The sequence below is a fragment of the Ostrea edulis genome, chromosome 1, assembly GCF_947568905.1.
Source record: "Ostrea edulis chromosome 1, xbOstEdul1.1, whole genome shotgun sequence".
Lineage (NCBI taxonomy): Eukaryota > Metazoa > Mollusca > Bivalvia > Ostreida > Ostreidae > Ostrea > Ostrea edulis.
In genome coordinates this window covers 36,137,650-36,153,184 of record NC_079164.1, presented here as the reverse complement: position 1 = coordinate 36,153,184, position 15,535 = coordinate 36,137,650, and the positions used below count along the sequence as shown (strand labels likewise).

Below are 15,535 nucleotides of genomic sequence, written 5' to 3'. Positions count from 1 at the left end.
AATAGGCATCTTCCTCTCATCATGGTGATCGAATGTACCAAGTTACAATATCCTGGAGCTTACGGTTGGGTTTGTATCCTGCCTACAAGGTTTTCCTACTAATACTATGACCTTGACCTTTGACTTCTGACCTTGAAAAACAATGGGCGACGATTTGGGGTTTCATACGTAACAAATTGTTGTCCCCCTTGCTGTAACTATCTGGAAACGTCATTTACATACACATTACAACTGGCCCTGGTTGTTACTTCCTTCTCTTCTCCTCGTCTTTTTCTTCTGTGGTCCAACTATGACCACAAAAGGTTCTCTGGACCTTACAAGCAAGACATTTTAATCTTCCACTTCGTCTTCTGCTTGTTCTTTTATTATGATCACAGTATTTGTTATTGTTGTTTTGGTTGGTAGTGGTTTTGTTACTATTGAAATAATTGCATTTGTTGTTGGTGGTGTCATTGTTGCCTATGATTTTTTTTCCCCCGTCCATACCTTCAGAGAGAGAAAGAGAGGGGGATGTGTCCGACAATAAATCGTTTTACCTTTTATTGTAGGGTCATTCTGCTGATCATGGGGTTAATAAGTGTTGTGCACCGCAGATTTGTTAGTGACCTCAGATTATGTTAGATTACGCCTGTTAGCCGCCGTTTGGACACTCTTCCGCCGTTTGGACACTCGTGAAAATCTCGAGAAACACCCACCCTTCCTCTTTATTTCTCAATATTTTTGTTTCTTTAACTCATTGCTCTCTCTCTCTCTCTAAATAAGTAAATGAACAAACGTGCAAACAAACAAATAAATGGAACCTATGTGCTCCGTCCCATATAACCTACATACAAAATTTTAGCTCAATCGGTTCACAAACACCAGACTGACAGTCGAAAATAGTTCGCTATGATTACAGCTCGCGGTGCTTTGAGCTCATGATCAAGATATTTCATGTTACGGGAAGCACATGCCAGGAACACATGTAACCTACATATCGGTTCAAAAACACCAGGGATTTTGCAGAGTTGCTGAAAATTGTGCACAGCTCGCGGCGCTTTAACCTCTCATTCCAGAATTCTCAATTTTTGGGAAGGCATGTCAGAGGGTCACTTGTACTCTACATACAAAATTGCAACCCATGTCAGAGATATGGGTGCGGAAAGACAGACAGACCAAATGAAACCTATGTAGCCCCAAGAAAGAAAAGAGTACAATAGAATAACTTCGGTGTAATCTATCCTAAAACGTCAATAAAATTAGCGGGTGACGATTTAGGACGGGTGACGACTTGGGGTGTACTATAGTACATCCCAAATTGTCACCCCTAATGATAGTGCAAAATCGTCGCCCCTAATGATAGTGAAATATTGTCCCCAAGATTTGGGATGTCGCCAACGATTTGTGGCGAAACGTCATCCCAAATCGGCGGCGGCGGCGATGATTTGGGGTGTAACAGGCATCTTCCTCTCATCATGGTGATCAAAGGTACCAAGTTGCAATATCCTGGAGCTTACGGTTCGGCTTGTATCCTGCTTACAAGGTTTTCCTACTAAGTAATACAATCTTGACCTTGAAAAACAATAGTCAAATTCCTCTCATAATGGTGATCAACGATACCAAGTTGCAATATTCTGGAGCTTACTGTTTGGCTTGTATCCTGCCTACAAGGTTTTCCTACTAAGTAATACTAAGACCTCGACCTCGAAAAACAATAGTCATCTTCTTCTCATCATGGTGATCATATATACCAAGCTGTGATATCCTGGAGGTTATGGTTTGGTTTGTATCCTGCCCACAAGGGTTTCCTACTAGGTTTTACTAGTAAGTGATACTTTGGCCTTGAAAAACAATAGGCATCTTCCTCTCATCATGGTGATCAAATGTACCAAGTTGTAAAATCCTGGAGCTTATGATTAAGACTGTATCCCGTCTACAAGGTCCAGACAGAGCCATACCATAATACGTCACGTCTTCGACAGGCGTATAAAAAGAATTGGAATGGTAGTTATAAAGAAATGAAAAACGTGCAATTGTTAACGCATGACACCACACCAATTGTAATAAGTCACCGGAGCAACTCGGGTGATCCAAAAACTGGATTCCACAGACCTTGCAGAGTTGGGGAAAATCTGCATTTGATTTAGTGCAGCCCTGTTACTTTTGAAAGGAATTTGCTTGAACTTTTTTGTACACTTTGATCCCCTATTGTGGCACCACCCTGCGAACCATAATTTGAATCTATTCCACAACAGGAAGCTTTCTTGTATATTTCTGGTTCAGTGGTTCTCGAGAAGATTTGGCTCGGGTGAGCTAAAAACAGTACATCTACAAGAAGGCCATACTTTTCAAATGAATGGTTTGTAAAAGCTGCAGAACTATAGCTCTGTAAAAATATTGGGACATCAGAGTGCAACAGATCCACCCCTTATAAAAACATTCCATTTATGGAGCACAAAAAGATGTGCACAGTTGTGGTGGATAACGGGGGAGTGGGTTTGCTCCCTCCTGTATGGAGAGGAGGGGGGGGGCCTCCCCCGGAAAATTTTCAAAATGTAGATGCAAAATCGTGCAGTAATTTTTTTAGACAAATAAAATTTTGATACCCAAAGCACCAGAAAAAATATTTTACTGTTTCAATTTTATTTAGAGTTCACATCAAGTCCATAAACATTTTATATGCTTTGTTATGAAGTTCCTGAACACCTTTCATTTGACTGACGCTCCCCAAATCCGCCACATTTTATTCAGTGTATAGTGTACGCATGAATCCTTGTGTCATTTAATAACTATAATACTAAGTACAGAAGTGACACAGTTACGATTAGACAGCTCGACTTCTGGAGAACTCGTACCCAAATTTCTGGGAACGAGTTCTCCTGATCAAAAGACAGCTCGATCAAATGTATTTACGATATGAAACACAAGCGAAAGTAGAAAGACTTTGACAATTATTTTATTGTACAGGGTTCTGATTTTTTAGTAGTCCACCGGACAATGATATTCTGATAGTCCAGGACAAAAGTTACTAGCCCGGGCTACCGTTAGTGTCGAATCCTGGGTTTTCTAGAAAGTACCTCCCCATCTGGATAATTCATTGGATACCCCTAACAATAAATTTTTTCAACAAAATCTAGGACATCTTATTCCAATTCGACCATACTCTTTATTCTCTCACCAAGCTCATTTCAAAATTTTCTCCCAATATCAGTACATGCAACAGGAAATGTTATTCAAAATGAAAAGCAACTTGAAAAATAAAGATTTCATTTTTGTAGTTGTAGGAAAGAAATTTATTGCAATAACAGTTGTTTTGTGCATTAAGTTCAAGGAGAAAGTTGAACAATTAAGCATTTCCACAGTTTTAATTCTTTTTTTTAAAAATGTACAATGCTGTAGTAAATTCTAATTGCTTGTTCAGAAAGTCCTTGAACTATTCTGCTAACTTAAAAAATAATCAAAAACCAGATATTGTACAATTTTACCACACAGTACTTATCAAAATCTTCTTCAAAATGCATTGCATTTCAATTAGCAGCATCAAAAGGAATACAGAATAACAAAATGAATAGCACTTTGATATACCTGTGGCTAGATACTCACACATATACACACATTGGAAATGTTCGTGAACACTTTAATTTATAATTACTCATCAGTATCTTTCTGGAGTCATATTTCCATTTCCAATTTGGAGTGCTTTATGTTTGTTGTGTAAATTATGCAAATTTTCCTCTTTCTTTGAATAACAAAGTCCTTAATCAATCAACTTCACTTTAATCCTCTAACTTTGAATCGAATGCCAGAAAAACACAGAAAAAAAATCAAAAGTTGATGAACATCTACAAAGGTCCTTGTTTTGTCCACGAGGTGATGAGCCTGGATACTGATGAAGAGCGAATACATAGTCATCATCCCCGGATCACCCCACCCCCTATTTCTGTTCTGTGTTCCTCATACCCGTGTGAAGACCTAGCCATCGCTGACAAATTTAAATAAATGTCTGTTGTTTAGTATTTCTAGATTCAGCTATTTCTTCATGCAAGGAATCTGAAAAGTATGAACACACATTAAAATATTTTCTTGAATCTGTATTGTTATGAGAGTGGAAATGTAATTGAAATCAATTTTCTGTTTTTCACAAAATTTACCTTTACAAGACATTTCTATATTATCATACTGTACTCAAGTTGGAAATCTAGCTCTCATTTACAGAGCAGTGGCAGATTTCACATGCTAATGTTACTAGGACAGAAAATTCCGTTTTATGTACCATCATTCATGAAACATGATAATAGCAGAGGGTGTACAAAAATGCAGCCCTATTCAAGGAGTGTGGGACACTTGTGTCTGACAAAGACCTGTTCTATACTGTAAATCATCTAAAATTTCTTTCTCTAGATATACATGCATTCTCATCAATTTGATGACAGAATAATTTTAATAATCATCTATAACATACATGTACCGGTAGTACGTTATTTATGGTACTGAGAGATAGAGAAATACATGTAATATTAAATGAGGTTAGGTCTAGTGATGATGAGGCCAGGTCTAGTGATGATGAGGTAAGATCTAGTGATGAGGTCTGGTCAAGTGATGAGGTCAGGTCAAGTGATGAGGTCAGGAGGTCTAGTGATGATGAGGTCAGGTCTAGTGTGATGATGAGGTCATGTCTGGTGATGATGAGATCAGGTCTAGTACATTTTTCAGCTACTGATCCAAATGGTCTAGCTCTTTTTAAAGTTTGTGTTAAGCCCTGAAGGCTAGTCTGAATTAATTTTTGTAACATTATGGTGGACACCAGCAAGAACTGATTGCAACATCAAAATAGTAACTTTGAATAAGAAATATTTACTTTATGATAAGCTTTTATTTTAAATCCCTTACTTAGTTAGACTGCTGTGAATCAAAGTACAAATAATTTTAATATATTTTATCCAATATCATAAAATACTCATTTGAAAGAGTCAGGTGATATGCATGGGCCACGAGTCCATCCTTCTAAATTGACTTTTTCATACTTTAATGAAAATTCATTGTACTTGAAGCATGCAAGTTTTGATTCGTTTTCAATCTTTTAAATCAGGGCTAAAATTTGTTTGGCGTCACTCTTTAGATTTAGAATCTTTACATTTTTTAAAATGTTATATCTTTAATATTTTCCATCCTCATAATATTAGCAGAATCCAATGTGTGAAATCTCCCTCATGTGAAATATGAAAACCCTATCACCATCCAATCAAGCCTTGGCCAGGGTTATAGACCAAAAACTAGATGTCCCCAAATTTCCAATTACGGGGGCGTAAAAGGTGAGAAGCTTGCCATGACATTATGCATCAACTTTTTTTGGACAAATTAACAAAAACTGATTAAACCATAGTATATATATATAGATAAAATACAGTCTCGCTTTTGGATTTATACTGTAGAACAATGTCACTACTTACCTATTTAGTATCCACCTTTATACCGGTGACCTGCTCCATATCCATACAGGATGTGATGGTCAACTAAGAATAATCAACAAGATCATTAAAAGAGAGGCAAATGGATCACACTGCTCACCTTAGCAGTTTCATTTTCCAAAGAAGATATGAATATAATCTGCTGATTATAAAGTACTGTCTGTGTAAAAGTGGGCTTTTCTGATTACTACTGTTTTCCCACACATTAATAACCCCCTTGCACAAAATACATGCCAATGAGAGACAATGAAATAAAGCATAGAACAAAAAGATAATCCATACCAAATTTGAAAAGAATTGCAATGGGAGTTATCAAGAAGTTAAAAATGTTCAGGGTTCGAAATTAACTCATGTCCGTAAGTCCGAGACTAGTAAAAAACGTGTCGGACTAGTGAACTCTCTATAGTACTAGTCCGTACGGACTAGTGAAAATCCAGAAATCAATCTTGAATTGGTAAAGATTTTTAGCAAGATTTGTCCGAGTCTCTTAGATATTTGAACTTATGGTTGATTACCTGCATGGTCAAGTGTTTGCATGACTATGACAGCCTGATCTTCCTAACATATGGAGTGTGTTCGAGACCGCCGTTCTTCGAACGTGCACAAATTGTCAAATTCCTGCCAATTCCGAACGCCAAGTATACATCACGAGAACGTGTTCTAGGTGCAAGAATTGCAAGTAGTGTGGTCTGAGAACATGCACGATTGTGCGCACATTTTCTCGACATTCGTGACTCTAACACAGTAGTTCATAACACTATAGCTCATGACTTGGTCAATCGAGTGAATTTTTTTTTACTTTATTGATAAAATTTCGAACTCTTGTGACTTTAAGATCTGAGCACCAAAACAACAGGAACGTCGATCTCGAACACACTTATGGACATTTATAAAAGGATTAACTCGGAGGTTAATATTGTATGCTTCTGAAGATCTTGAATGCGAAATAAAATATGGTGGTCTCTTTTTCTTCTATAGGTGTCAGAAATTGAATTGTTTGCAACTGTGATGTGTTTGATTTGATTAAATACTATTGAATAAAATGAAGATCATTTTATTATATACTGGACGGACTAGTGAAATGCTTTGCTGACTAGTGAACATCAACAGTTACTAGTCCGTACGGACTAGTGCTTGAAAAAGTTAATTTCGAACCCTGATGTTCATTGTTAAAGCATGACAGATGCTGACCAATTGCAATAGGTCACCTGGGTTTGCTCAAGTGACCTAAAAATTCACCACTAAATGTGCAAGTATACTTACAAGGAGGGATTCGCCATTTTCAAAGCGCTCCTTAATTTCCTTGCCTAGGTCATTTGAGGGTATGTTCATATCATTTTTCTCATTACCAGTTTCCTCCAAAAGGGTGAGAGTACCATCTGCCTCTATATCAATAAGCTAAAAGGAAAATACAATAATTTAGCGATGTCATTTACTGTTCTGCACTTCAATCCAATTTAAAACACAGCTGTGATCCAGTATTCACCACAGGAAATTCAAGATCTGATATTAAATACTCTTTCTCTCTCCCTCTCTTGCATTCATTCAGTCTACTTTTGTTTTTTCATGATGAATGGGTTTTTTTTCCACCCAGACTTACCAAAGACTCAAATACTCTTGAACAAGAAACCCATGGTCCACATCCACAATGCTTATTTGCACTAGCATGCACATACGAAGCACGATTTTAGCATTCATGAAAGAAGCTGAAAATAAATAATTTGGGTTGCGAAGAACCCTCCCCACTCTGCAAAGTGAGAAGGCCTTACGGACAGGGCTCTGGGGGTCGCTTAAGGCCCTCATAAGCTATGGGGTAAATGGTGCAAAATCCTGCTCTAGGGCTCTCCTGGACCCTTTTGTCACTTTCAAAATCATGATTTTTTAGTGCATAATTTTTCTAATTTGAGGAAATTGATCCTATTTTTAATGCCCATAAATAGATATTTGTGGTGCCCTTTGATATTCCATTAAAATCTACATCCAACGGGACGATTTTATTTGTTTATCTTTTATTAATAAATCCTTGGGTACAGAGAAAATGCAATTCAAATGTTGATGTTGGTATTGTTCAAAATTACTAACTTCTCTGATTAAATGTAAAAACCCTAAGTTGCATGTTTACAGCTTTTTCTTTGTCATTATCCTGACCAATTATTTTCCGTGACACAGATACATTTATTATGTTCAAGTTGTGGATATAACTTGTCTATTATGAAAATCCAGACAACGTTGTTCGAAGCGTAAACCATCACCGGTTCCAGCATTTACACGTTTTCTAGAATCAAATCATATGTATATATATATATGTGTGTGTGTAAAACTTTGATCCCCTATAATGCCCCCCTACCCCTGGGGGCCATGATTTTAACTAACTTGAATCTGCACTATATGTCTGGAAGCTTTCACATAAATTTGTTCTTTTTTGGCCGTGGTTCTTGAGAAGATTTTTAAATGACCCAACCCAATTTTTACATTTTTGTTATCATCTCCCGTTTGAAGGGACATGGCTCTTCGTTTGAACAAACTCAAATCCCTTTCACACAAGGATGCTTTGTGTCAAGTTTGGTTGAAATTGGCCCAGTAGTGCTGGAGAAGATGAAAACGTGAAAAGTTTATGACGACAATGCCGCCGCCAACAACGATGGACAAAAGCTCACTTGGAAGGCTCAGGTGAGCTAAAAAAAAACCTCAGCCACAGAGGGCAACTTGAAAAGTTCAAAAACACTGAATTATGATCAGTTTTATTTACCTGATAGTCAGTACGAGTAACAATTGGAACATTCATATTGTGGGTAGAAGGGCAAATATCTTCATACTTTTTCTGAGTGTAGATGTCAATTCCCACCAAGTGTACCTAAGTAATAAATAAATAACAGATATCAAACATATTCATACCACATATATCAAACATATTCATACCAAACTGAAAAAGAAATGAAAGTGAGTTAAAAAGAAGTTAAAAATGTTCAATTCTTGATGCACGATGGACAACTGACCCAGACCAGTAGTAATAGGTCACTTGAGTGACTCAGGTGACCTAAAAATGGACACATTTCAGAATTGGGGGAAAAGACAGACCCTAAAGAGAGTAGGAAAATCCCTGGAAGTAACTGGTGATTGTTAAATTGGAAGTGCTCCAAATGAAACCTCCTTCCCTTAATGTACTGCATGGTATGGAGGAGAAAGCATGAGCAGGAACATAGACATTATGAACTCCCATAACTGATAAGTCACATAGGAGAAGTGTTCACAAACTATTTTACACCCTACACCCCTCAGATCCTCTATAACTCTAAGGTAAACAATTGAATCCTCCTCTCCCTATAATACGCACATTTGCAAATGGCATTGAAGTATTGTACAAAATTTCAAGTCTATTGGATAAGCCATATAGGAGAAGTGTTCACAAGCTATTTTAACATTCTTCATCCCTCTTATATCCACTATAACTTTTACGAAAACAATTGGATCCCCCCATCCCACAGATATGCACATCTACAAATGGCAATGAAGCATTGTATAAAGTTTCAAATCTATCTGATAAGCCGTTTAGCTTAGGAGAAGTGTTTATAACTTTAAGGAAAATAATTGGATCCTCCTGTCTCTACAATATACACATCTACAAATGGCAATGAAGCAGTGTACAATGTTTCAAGTTTATCCAATAACCCATATAAGAGGAGAGGTGTTCACAAACTATTCTACATCCTCCGCTCCTCTTACATCAACATCATTGGATCCTCCTGTCCTGACAATATGCATATCTACAAATGGCAATGAAGCATTGTACAAAGTTTCAAGTCTATCTGATAACCCATATAGGAGAAGCGTTCACAAGATTTACAGACAGACGGAAAGTATAAAAACAATGTTTCCCTTTAAAAGAGAGGAAACATAATTAGGGGCTGATTTGGTCCACCATAAAATTATATGTACAACATATTACAGATTAATAAGCAACAGGCAGAATTTATTTGCAAGCCTTTTCCTTTTTAAAAGGTACAGTGGAACCCCGTTATTACGTTTTCCATTTTGTCACGATAAAATAACGTAATACCGGGGTCAACGTAATAAACGTTCCCAGTGAAATCCGTTAAAATTATCATTTGGAAATTGTATATCGTCCGTTGGTACTCCGTGAAGGGGTGTGTGAATATATCTTTACTGTTTCTTTGTTTAAAAGAATATGATACTTTGTTTTATTTACATCTTATCTTTAATGTCCGTAATTCTTCATGTTCTTATCCCTTTTCTTTATTTCGGTGTAGGATACATAAGGATGTTTTGATAAACGTTGCTTTTTCTGCATTCGTTTGGACCGCCATTTTGTTCAACTTTAAAACAATGCGTTCGTGTAAATTTCTCTCAATAACTCGTTCCGGTTCGTATTCAACATTCGTATTAAAAAAAATAACAAAACATCGTTTTTATTAAGTTCTCTAATTACACAATACACAACACAATAAAAAAAATCCCACCCAAAAAACAACAAAACTATAGACACAAAACGCACACGATACCCAACACTTAAACACTTCTCACCAACGATAAACATGCACGGAGAACAATTTAAGCGCAATCCACATAAAATAAATAAATATAATGATGCACGAAGATTTCATTTATAACGCTAAATGATGGCACTAAAATCACGTGCGCATCAAGGGATTTTAAAATATTCACTGAGGTAAATGCCGTGCACGAGTCGGCCGATAGATTGGTGTATGTATGGACGAGAGTTACGAACACCCAAGCTGCATGTCCAAACAACGAACAATTTTTTTTAATTGAACACCTTTAGTCACCTATGTCCAAGCAGTTACCCAAGCGGTTGTAACATTGCTACGATAAATCTTGTCTTTCTTGTTTGGTACCAAAGCTGTCCGTGAATAGAGTTTTAATAGCGAAGGTAATCACACTATGCTGAAAATGCAGGTGGTTGAGAAATTATTTCTTTCATTATCAAAATTTGAAAAATGAAGTAAATTTCATAGAGTACAATTTCTAAATAAACATTATTTAATTGTTTATCACTGGCTTCTATACGGGGTATTCACCTGTATTGATGTCGCTAGATCTATCGAAGCGTGATCAGTCAAGCGTCTCTAATCCCCAAACAGACCAGGAAATTTACGTGGTGACTGCCTCAGGCAGTCAAGGTAAGAATGGCTTATTATTTTGAGAATCATTATTGAATAATTAGGGGTTTATTACGTTTTTGTCGGAATTTTTACAACGTAATACCGAGTCCCGGCATTTTAGGACAACGTAATAACGAGGTCTATTTTATATAGGTTTGTTGAGAAATGGTTTTGTGCTTTGAAATTCCAACGTAATATGCGGACTAACGTAATAAAGGGGGAACGTAATAACGGGGTTCCACTGTACAAGACAATATAATATTATAAGAGGTATTAATGTAAACTAACTGGAGCCGGTTTGATACATCAGTTAATACTGCTTCACCTACCTTGGCGTGGCCATGCTTTCCAGTCTTTGAGGTGGACATTTCCACTATTTTGCATGGTCGACCCTTAATGCACACAAATCCATTTTTGCGAAGAGAAGAGCACTGAGCAGGAACTGTGTTAGCTGCCCCGGACTGAGCCCCAGTAAAATCATCATCTATATTGTCTCCCATCTTTCTACAATATACACACACAACTTTATAAAACATAAACATTGCCTCAGTAAAATCATCATCTATATAGTCTCCCCTCTTTCTACAATATTTACACACATCTTTATACAGTAAAACTCGAATATAGCAAACACAGATATAGCGAATATTCTATATAAAAAGCATTCGTCTATAACGAACCCAGATATAATGAATTTACACATATAACGAAGTTAATTCCTGTTCCCCTTGAATTAAAAAAATCAACTTTTAAAATGAAGATTTTTTCATTATTATTTTGAAACTTGTTGTAACAATTTATAATTCATTTTCTTTCCTCTGAATAAGGATTCACACTTATTACAAATTTTCTGTTAGTATATTTTTCAAAAAGGGTTGTTGACCCAAAACAATACTTTATAATAAAGATACATTAAGCAAATATATTGTTGGTATTATCTACTATTCTTGTTAATTAACAAGAGGTACTGTGAGCAATGCTCACTAAGAATACCCCCCGCTTACCCCAATCTCCGAAAGGGTGTTGGTAATAGGTATAAACTACCTCTTTTCTGAGTGTAAAAAACAAATGGCATTTAGAACCCGGAAACCAAATTGCTACTTCGATGTCCAGTGCACTTGACCTTTGAGCCCAAAATCGATAGGGAACATCTTCATCCCATGGGTAGTCCATATGAATGATATGGTGACGGTAGGTGGAAAGGATAATGCTTTAGAGCCCGGAAACCATATTGCTACTTCGATGTCCAGTGCACTTGACCTTTGACCTTTTATCGATAGGGAACATCTTCATCCCATGGGTAGTCCATATATATGATATGGTGACGGTAGGTGGAAAGGATAATAATTTAGAGCCCGGAAACCATTGCGTCTTCAGACAGACGGACAACCCGATTCCAGTATACCCCCCACAACTTGTTGCGGGGGGTATAAATATGAATGTTGATTGCTATTATGCTATCTAATATACACTTTATTTGTGCTTATTTAAAACACTGAATTCATATGGTCTGAGATGGCAGTGTGGTAGGTTCGTTGGATTTCAACCAGGGCAATCTCAGATGACAAGCACTTTTTTCCTTCTTCATATTGTTGGAAGACGTCTTTATAAACCAATGATAATTTTTTTTAATAGAAAAATAATGAAACATGTACAAGTTTATAAAATTTTGAATTCGAGAAATCAGCATTGAATAGATACCGATATTTCCTGAAGTGTTCGGTTTTCAGTCGGTAAACAGTAAAACACAAACATCTATGGTTTTCGGGTCAACGACACATATATAGTTTTTGTATTTCAATCAATGAAAAATAAGAAAAAAATCTTGGGCCAAAATGTTTCCCCTCACCCTGACTGGGTCAAAACTAAGCCCCTCACCCTGACTGGGTCAAAACTAAGCCCATGGGTCAAAACATTTTTTTTTTAAATCTAGTTTTTTTTAATCCTCCCCCCTCCTGTTTTGTGTTCAGCGGTTTTACTAATCAATTCAGTTTGGATGAATCAAGATTGAAAAGATGGGCTACAAGATCGCACTGTCGTCTTCTGTGCGAATTAGGTACAAAGAGACACCCAAAGTGGTGCCAATAGTAAGTCGTCAGGTCTACATATGCAATATGTACACTTCTGTTGTCAAGATTCGTTGCAAACTCCACCATACGCTTTCATTCAAATTTGATAAATAAAGGACATGCTCCAATATGCGAAGAACCAAGATGGCTTCCTCCACGTTCTACAGTATGTTGTTAAGCAAACGTTTGTGTGGCGTAAGCAATTTTAAGGCTTTCTTTATGAAATAAATGTACCCGTGGGGATCCAGGTTAGAATAAGGGGGTGGGGGGATTACACATGTTCGGTTGTAGAGAAGATTTTTAAAATTTGGTGAATTTTTGTCTTACCAATTAAGCCCTCGGGGGATGCAGAGTCCTGTTATTTGCAAATTATGTCCCCATTGTCCCAAAGATACTTCATACCAAATATGGAAAGAATTGGAATGGTAGTTATCAAGTTAATCCTAGTTACTAATCTGAGTGAACAAGATATTGATCATGAAAGTGTTTTATTATTATTCAATCATGGAAATAGACCAATCACTCTGACAGCCACTGGTCCAAATCATAATGGACAGTTTAAGTTCTCAACGTAAAAGCAAGAGTAAAACAAACACTGAAATTTATTTCATTAATTTTATATTTCTTGTGGTTATGATTTTGAAAACTTTTTTAAAATTTCATTTTTCGAATGATATGTTGGAATAATTGAATCAATGAAAAATCTCTGATCCCTTTCTTGTAAAATTGATTGTGTCACCAAATGTGATCAATCAAATTTTCTCTAATCTTTACTAAATGCAAATTAGAAATGATGAAATATTTAAAAGTCTAAACAACAATCAAATTAAGGAATTCATGAGAATATTTCTAATCTTTAAAAAAAATTCCAGGGGAGCATGCTGGACCCCCCAGCACATGGTCGCTCAGATATTTCTCCGCCTACTTCTTCTCAATTCACCTGTTACTTCTAAATCTATTGATAACCATGGTACACGTACATTTTTACTCACTTTTTAAAGGCATTGGACAGATATATGATTGAAAAATTATCATATGTATGATGTTGCAACATTTTACCACCTTTATCAAATTTTAGAACCTAAAATGATCCCAAACCTGAAATTTTGTAGGACAGTCCATACTGTCCGGCAACCATTTTGAAATTGTAAATATGGAAATAAACTCCAAATATTTTTAATGAGTTTATAATTATAAACTTACACCCCCTTAAATAGAAAGTAGAATTCAATATAATGGTGCACATTTTCTAGCTGTGTCTCATAACAGCAAATATCATCCAATGGAGTGTTAAACAACAGCAACAAAACAATGAGAGCAGGAGGGAATACCTGTTTAGATTTCAATGTAAATCCTAAAATGTGTTGAAATAATAGAAAATTCCCAATATGTTCCATTTTCAGTTTTTCCCAATTCAATGGGTATGGATACTATTCCGGGTATTCCCAAACAATCCTGCTGTAACCCACTTGAGAACTGCACTCTGAACAAAACCTAAATTAAACTGAACCCAAATTAAGTTGATCCAAGTTAACTTAGTGTTAACTTAGCATGAAGCAGCCCCATCTTTGATGAAGTTGACACAAGATGGATTTTTTCCTTCAGAACTATGCACACATATCAGCTGTAAAGAGCTGATCCCATCACAAGACAATGATTTCTTTACACTGCATCGTGGTCAGAATACATAATTCCAGCTGGAGTTTACCATGCCTATTTAAAAACCTATTTTCCTTCCACAAGCACTTGAAAACGTCTCATTTATATTATTTAAAGATTAGCATTTTGCATACTATATATATATATATATATATATATATATATAAAATAAATAAATGCTTCAAGATTTCATTGAGAACTTGTCTACCTTACGTCAGGTAGCATTTAATAGTTCCATGTGTTGTCCCACATGTTAGAAGAAGTGGGAGGCATAATGAATTGTTTCGTTCCATCACTTCATATACTTAAACATATTGTTTAAAACATACTATAATACATTCCCAACATAGGTGGGAGTGGTCATCGTACCCATTTCTACAGCCCAATGTCCCCACATGAGATCATGCAAAATGGCGGTGTGTTCTTTTCTGCCAAGCAATGCGTGCCAACCATAATCTTTTGTCATTTTTTTAATTCTTCTCTACCTCAAAAATCTGTCACATTGTGTAAATAAGCAACTTCATATCTGTTTCTTAATTTTCTAGTTAAAGGTTCATAATATCTGCCCTAATTACTAAAGAATTCCTTTACCGTAATATTGTCACGTGTTGACTCTTCGTCGGTATCCCCCAGAAAGAGCGACCATTTTACGCATGCGCACCACGTCCAATATTTTGGCACGGTGTAAACATGGTCATAATTTTCCGTTTAGGAACATTTTTCAGAAAGAAAAAAAAACCTTTACGTTACCCAAAGATGTATTCAATAATTCAATATACAAGAGAAACGGTTCACCGGGTCTTTTTTTAATTAGATACACATTCTGTCAGTTAATGTCATATAAATTTGGACAAATGATCTGGCTTATTTGCCTTTAGAACCTAATCGGGCAATTTAAATAAGTGGGTGAATAAATTAAGTGTGAATGAATAAACAAATATAATATTAGTAATAGCATATGTTTGTCAATCAAGTCGCTTGGATATTTCAAACAACTATGTAAAATATATTTTTCAACACGGTCCGTTCTGGTCAACTAATTGAGATAATTTCACCATCAACGTGCAATATACAATCCTCACAGCGATGTATATATAAGTGTAAAAGTAAAACCACAAAACCTTTTCATCGTGAAAATAGCACTATAAGTGTAATTTCTTGCTTTCATTGATATTTTTTATTTAATTCTTCTAACGATTTATTGAAAATGGAGGCAATA

The 15,535-nt window shown here is 36.1% G+C and overlaps 1 protein-coding gene across 2 annotated transcripts; it reads right to left on the bottom strand.

Moving 5' to 3' along the window:
• Window positions 1–3,248: 3,248 nt before the first annotated feature.
• Window positions 3,249–15,016, bottom strand: LOC125658036 (eukaryotic translation initiation factor 5A-1-like). 2 transcript variants are annotated; one of them, XM_048889085.2, is made up of 6 exons: window positions 14,908–15,016; window positions 10,918–11,088; window positions 8,197–8,301; window positions 6,711–6,845; window positions 5,430–5,492; window positions 3,249–4,029 (listed from the first exon to the last, which is right to left on the bottom strand). In XM_048889085.2, exons 2-5 carry the CDS (start codon window positions 11,086–11,088, stop codon window positions 5,430–5,432), a joined length of 474 nt encoding a protein of 157 aa, XP_048745042.2. In that variant the 5' UTR covers window positions 14,908–15,016; the 3' UTR covers window positions 3,249–4,029. The 2 variants fall into 2 exon arrangements, with proteins under 2 accessions (XP_048745042.2, XP_048745035.2); XM_048889078.2 differs by having other exon boundaries at window positions 10,918–11,092; window positions 14,908–14,992.
• Window positions 15,017–15,535: the final 519 nt, after the last annotated feature.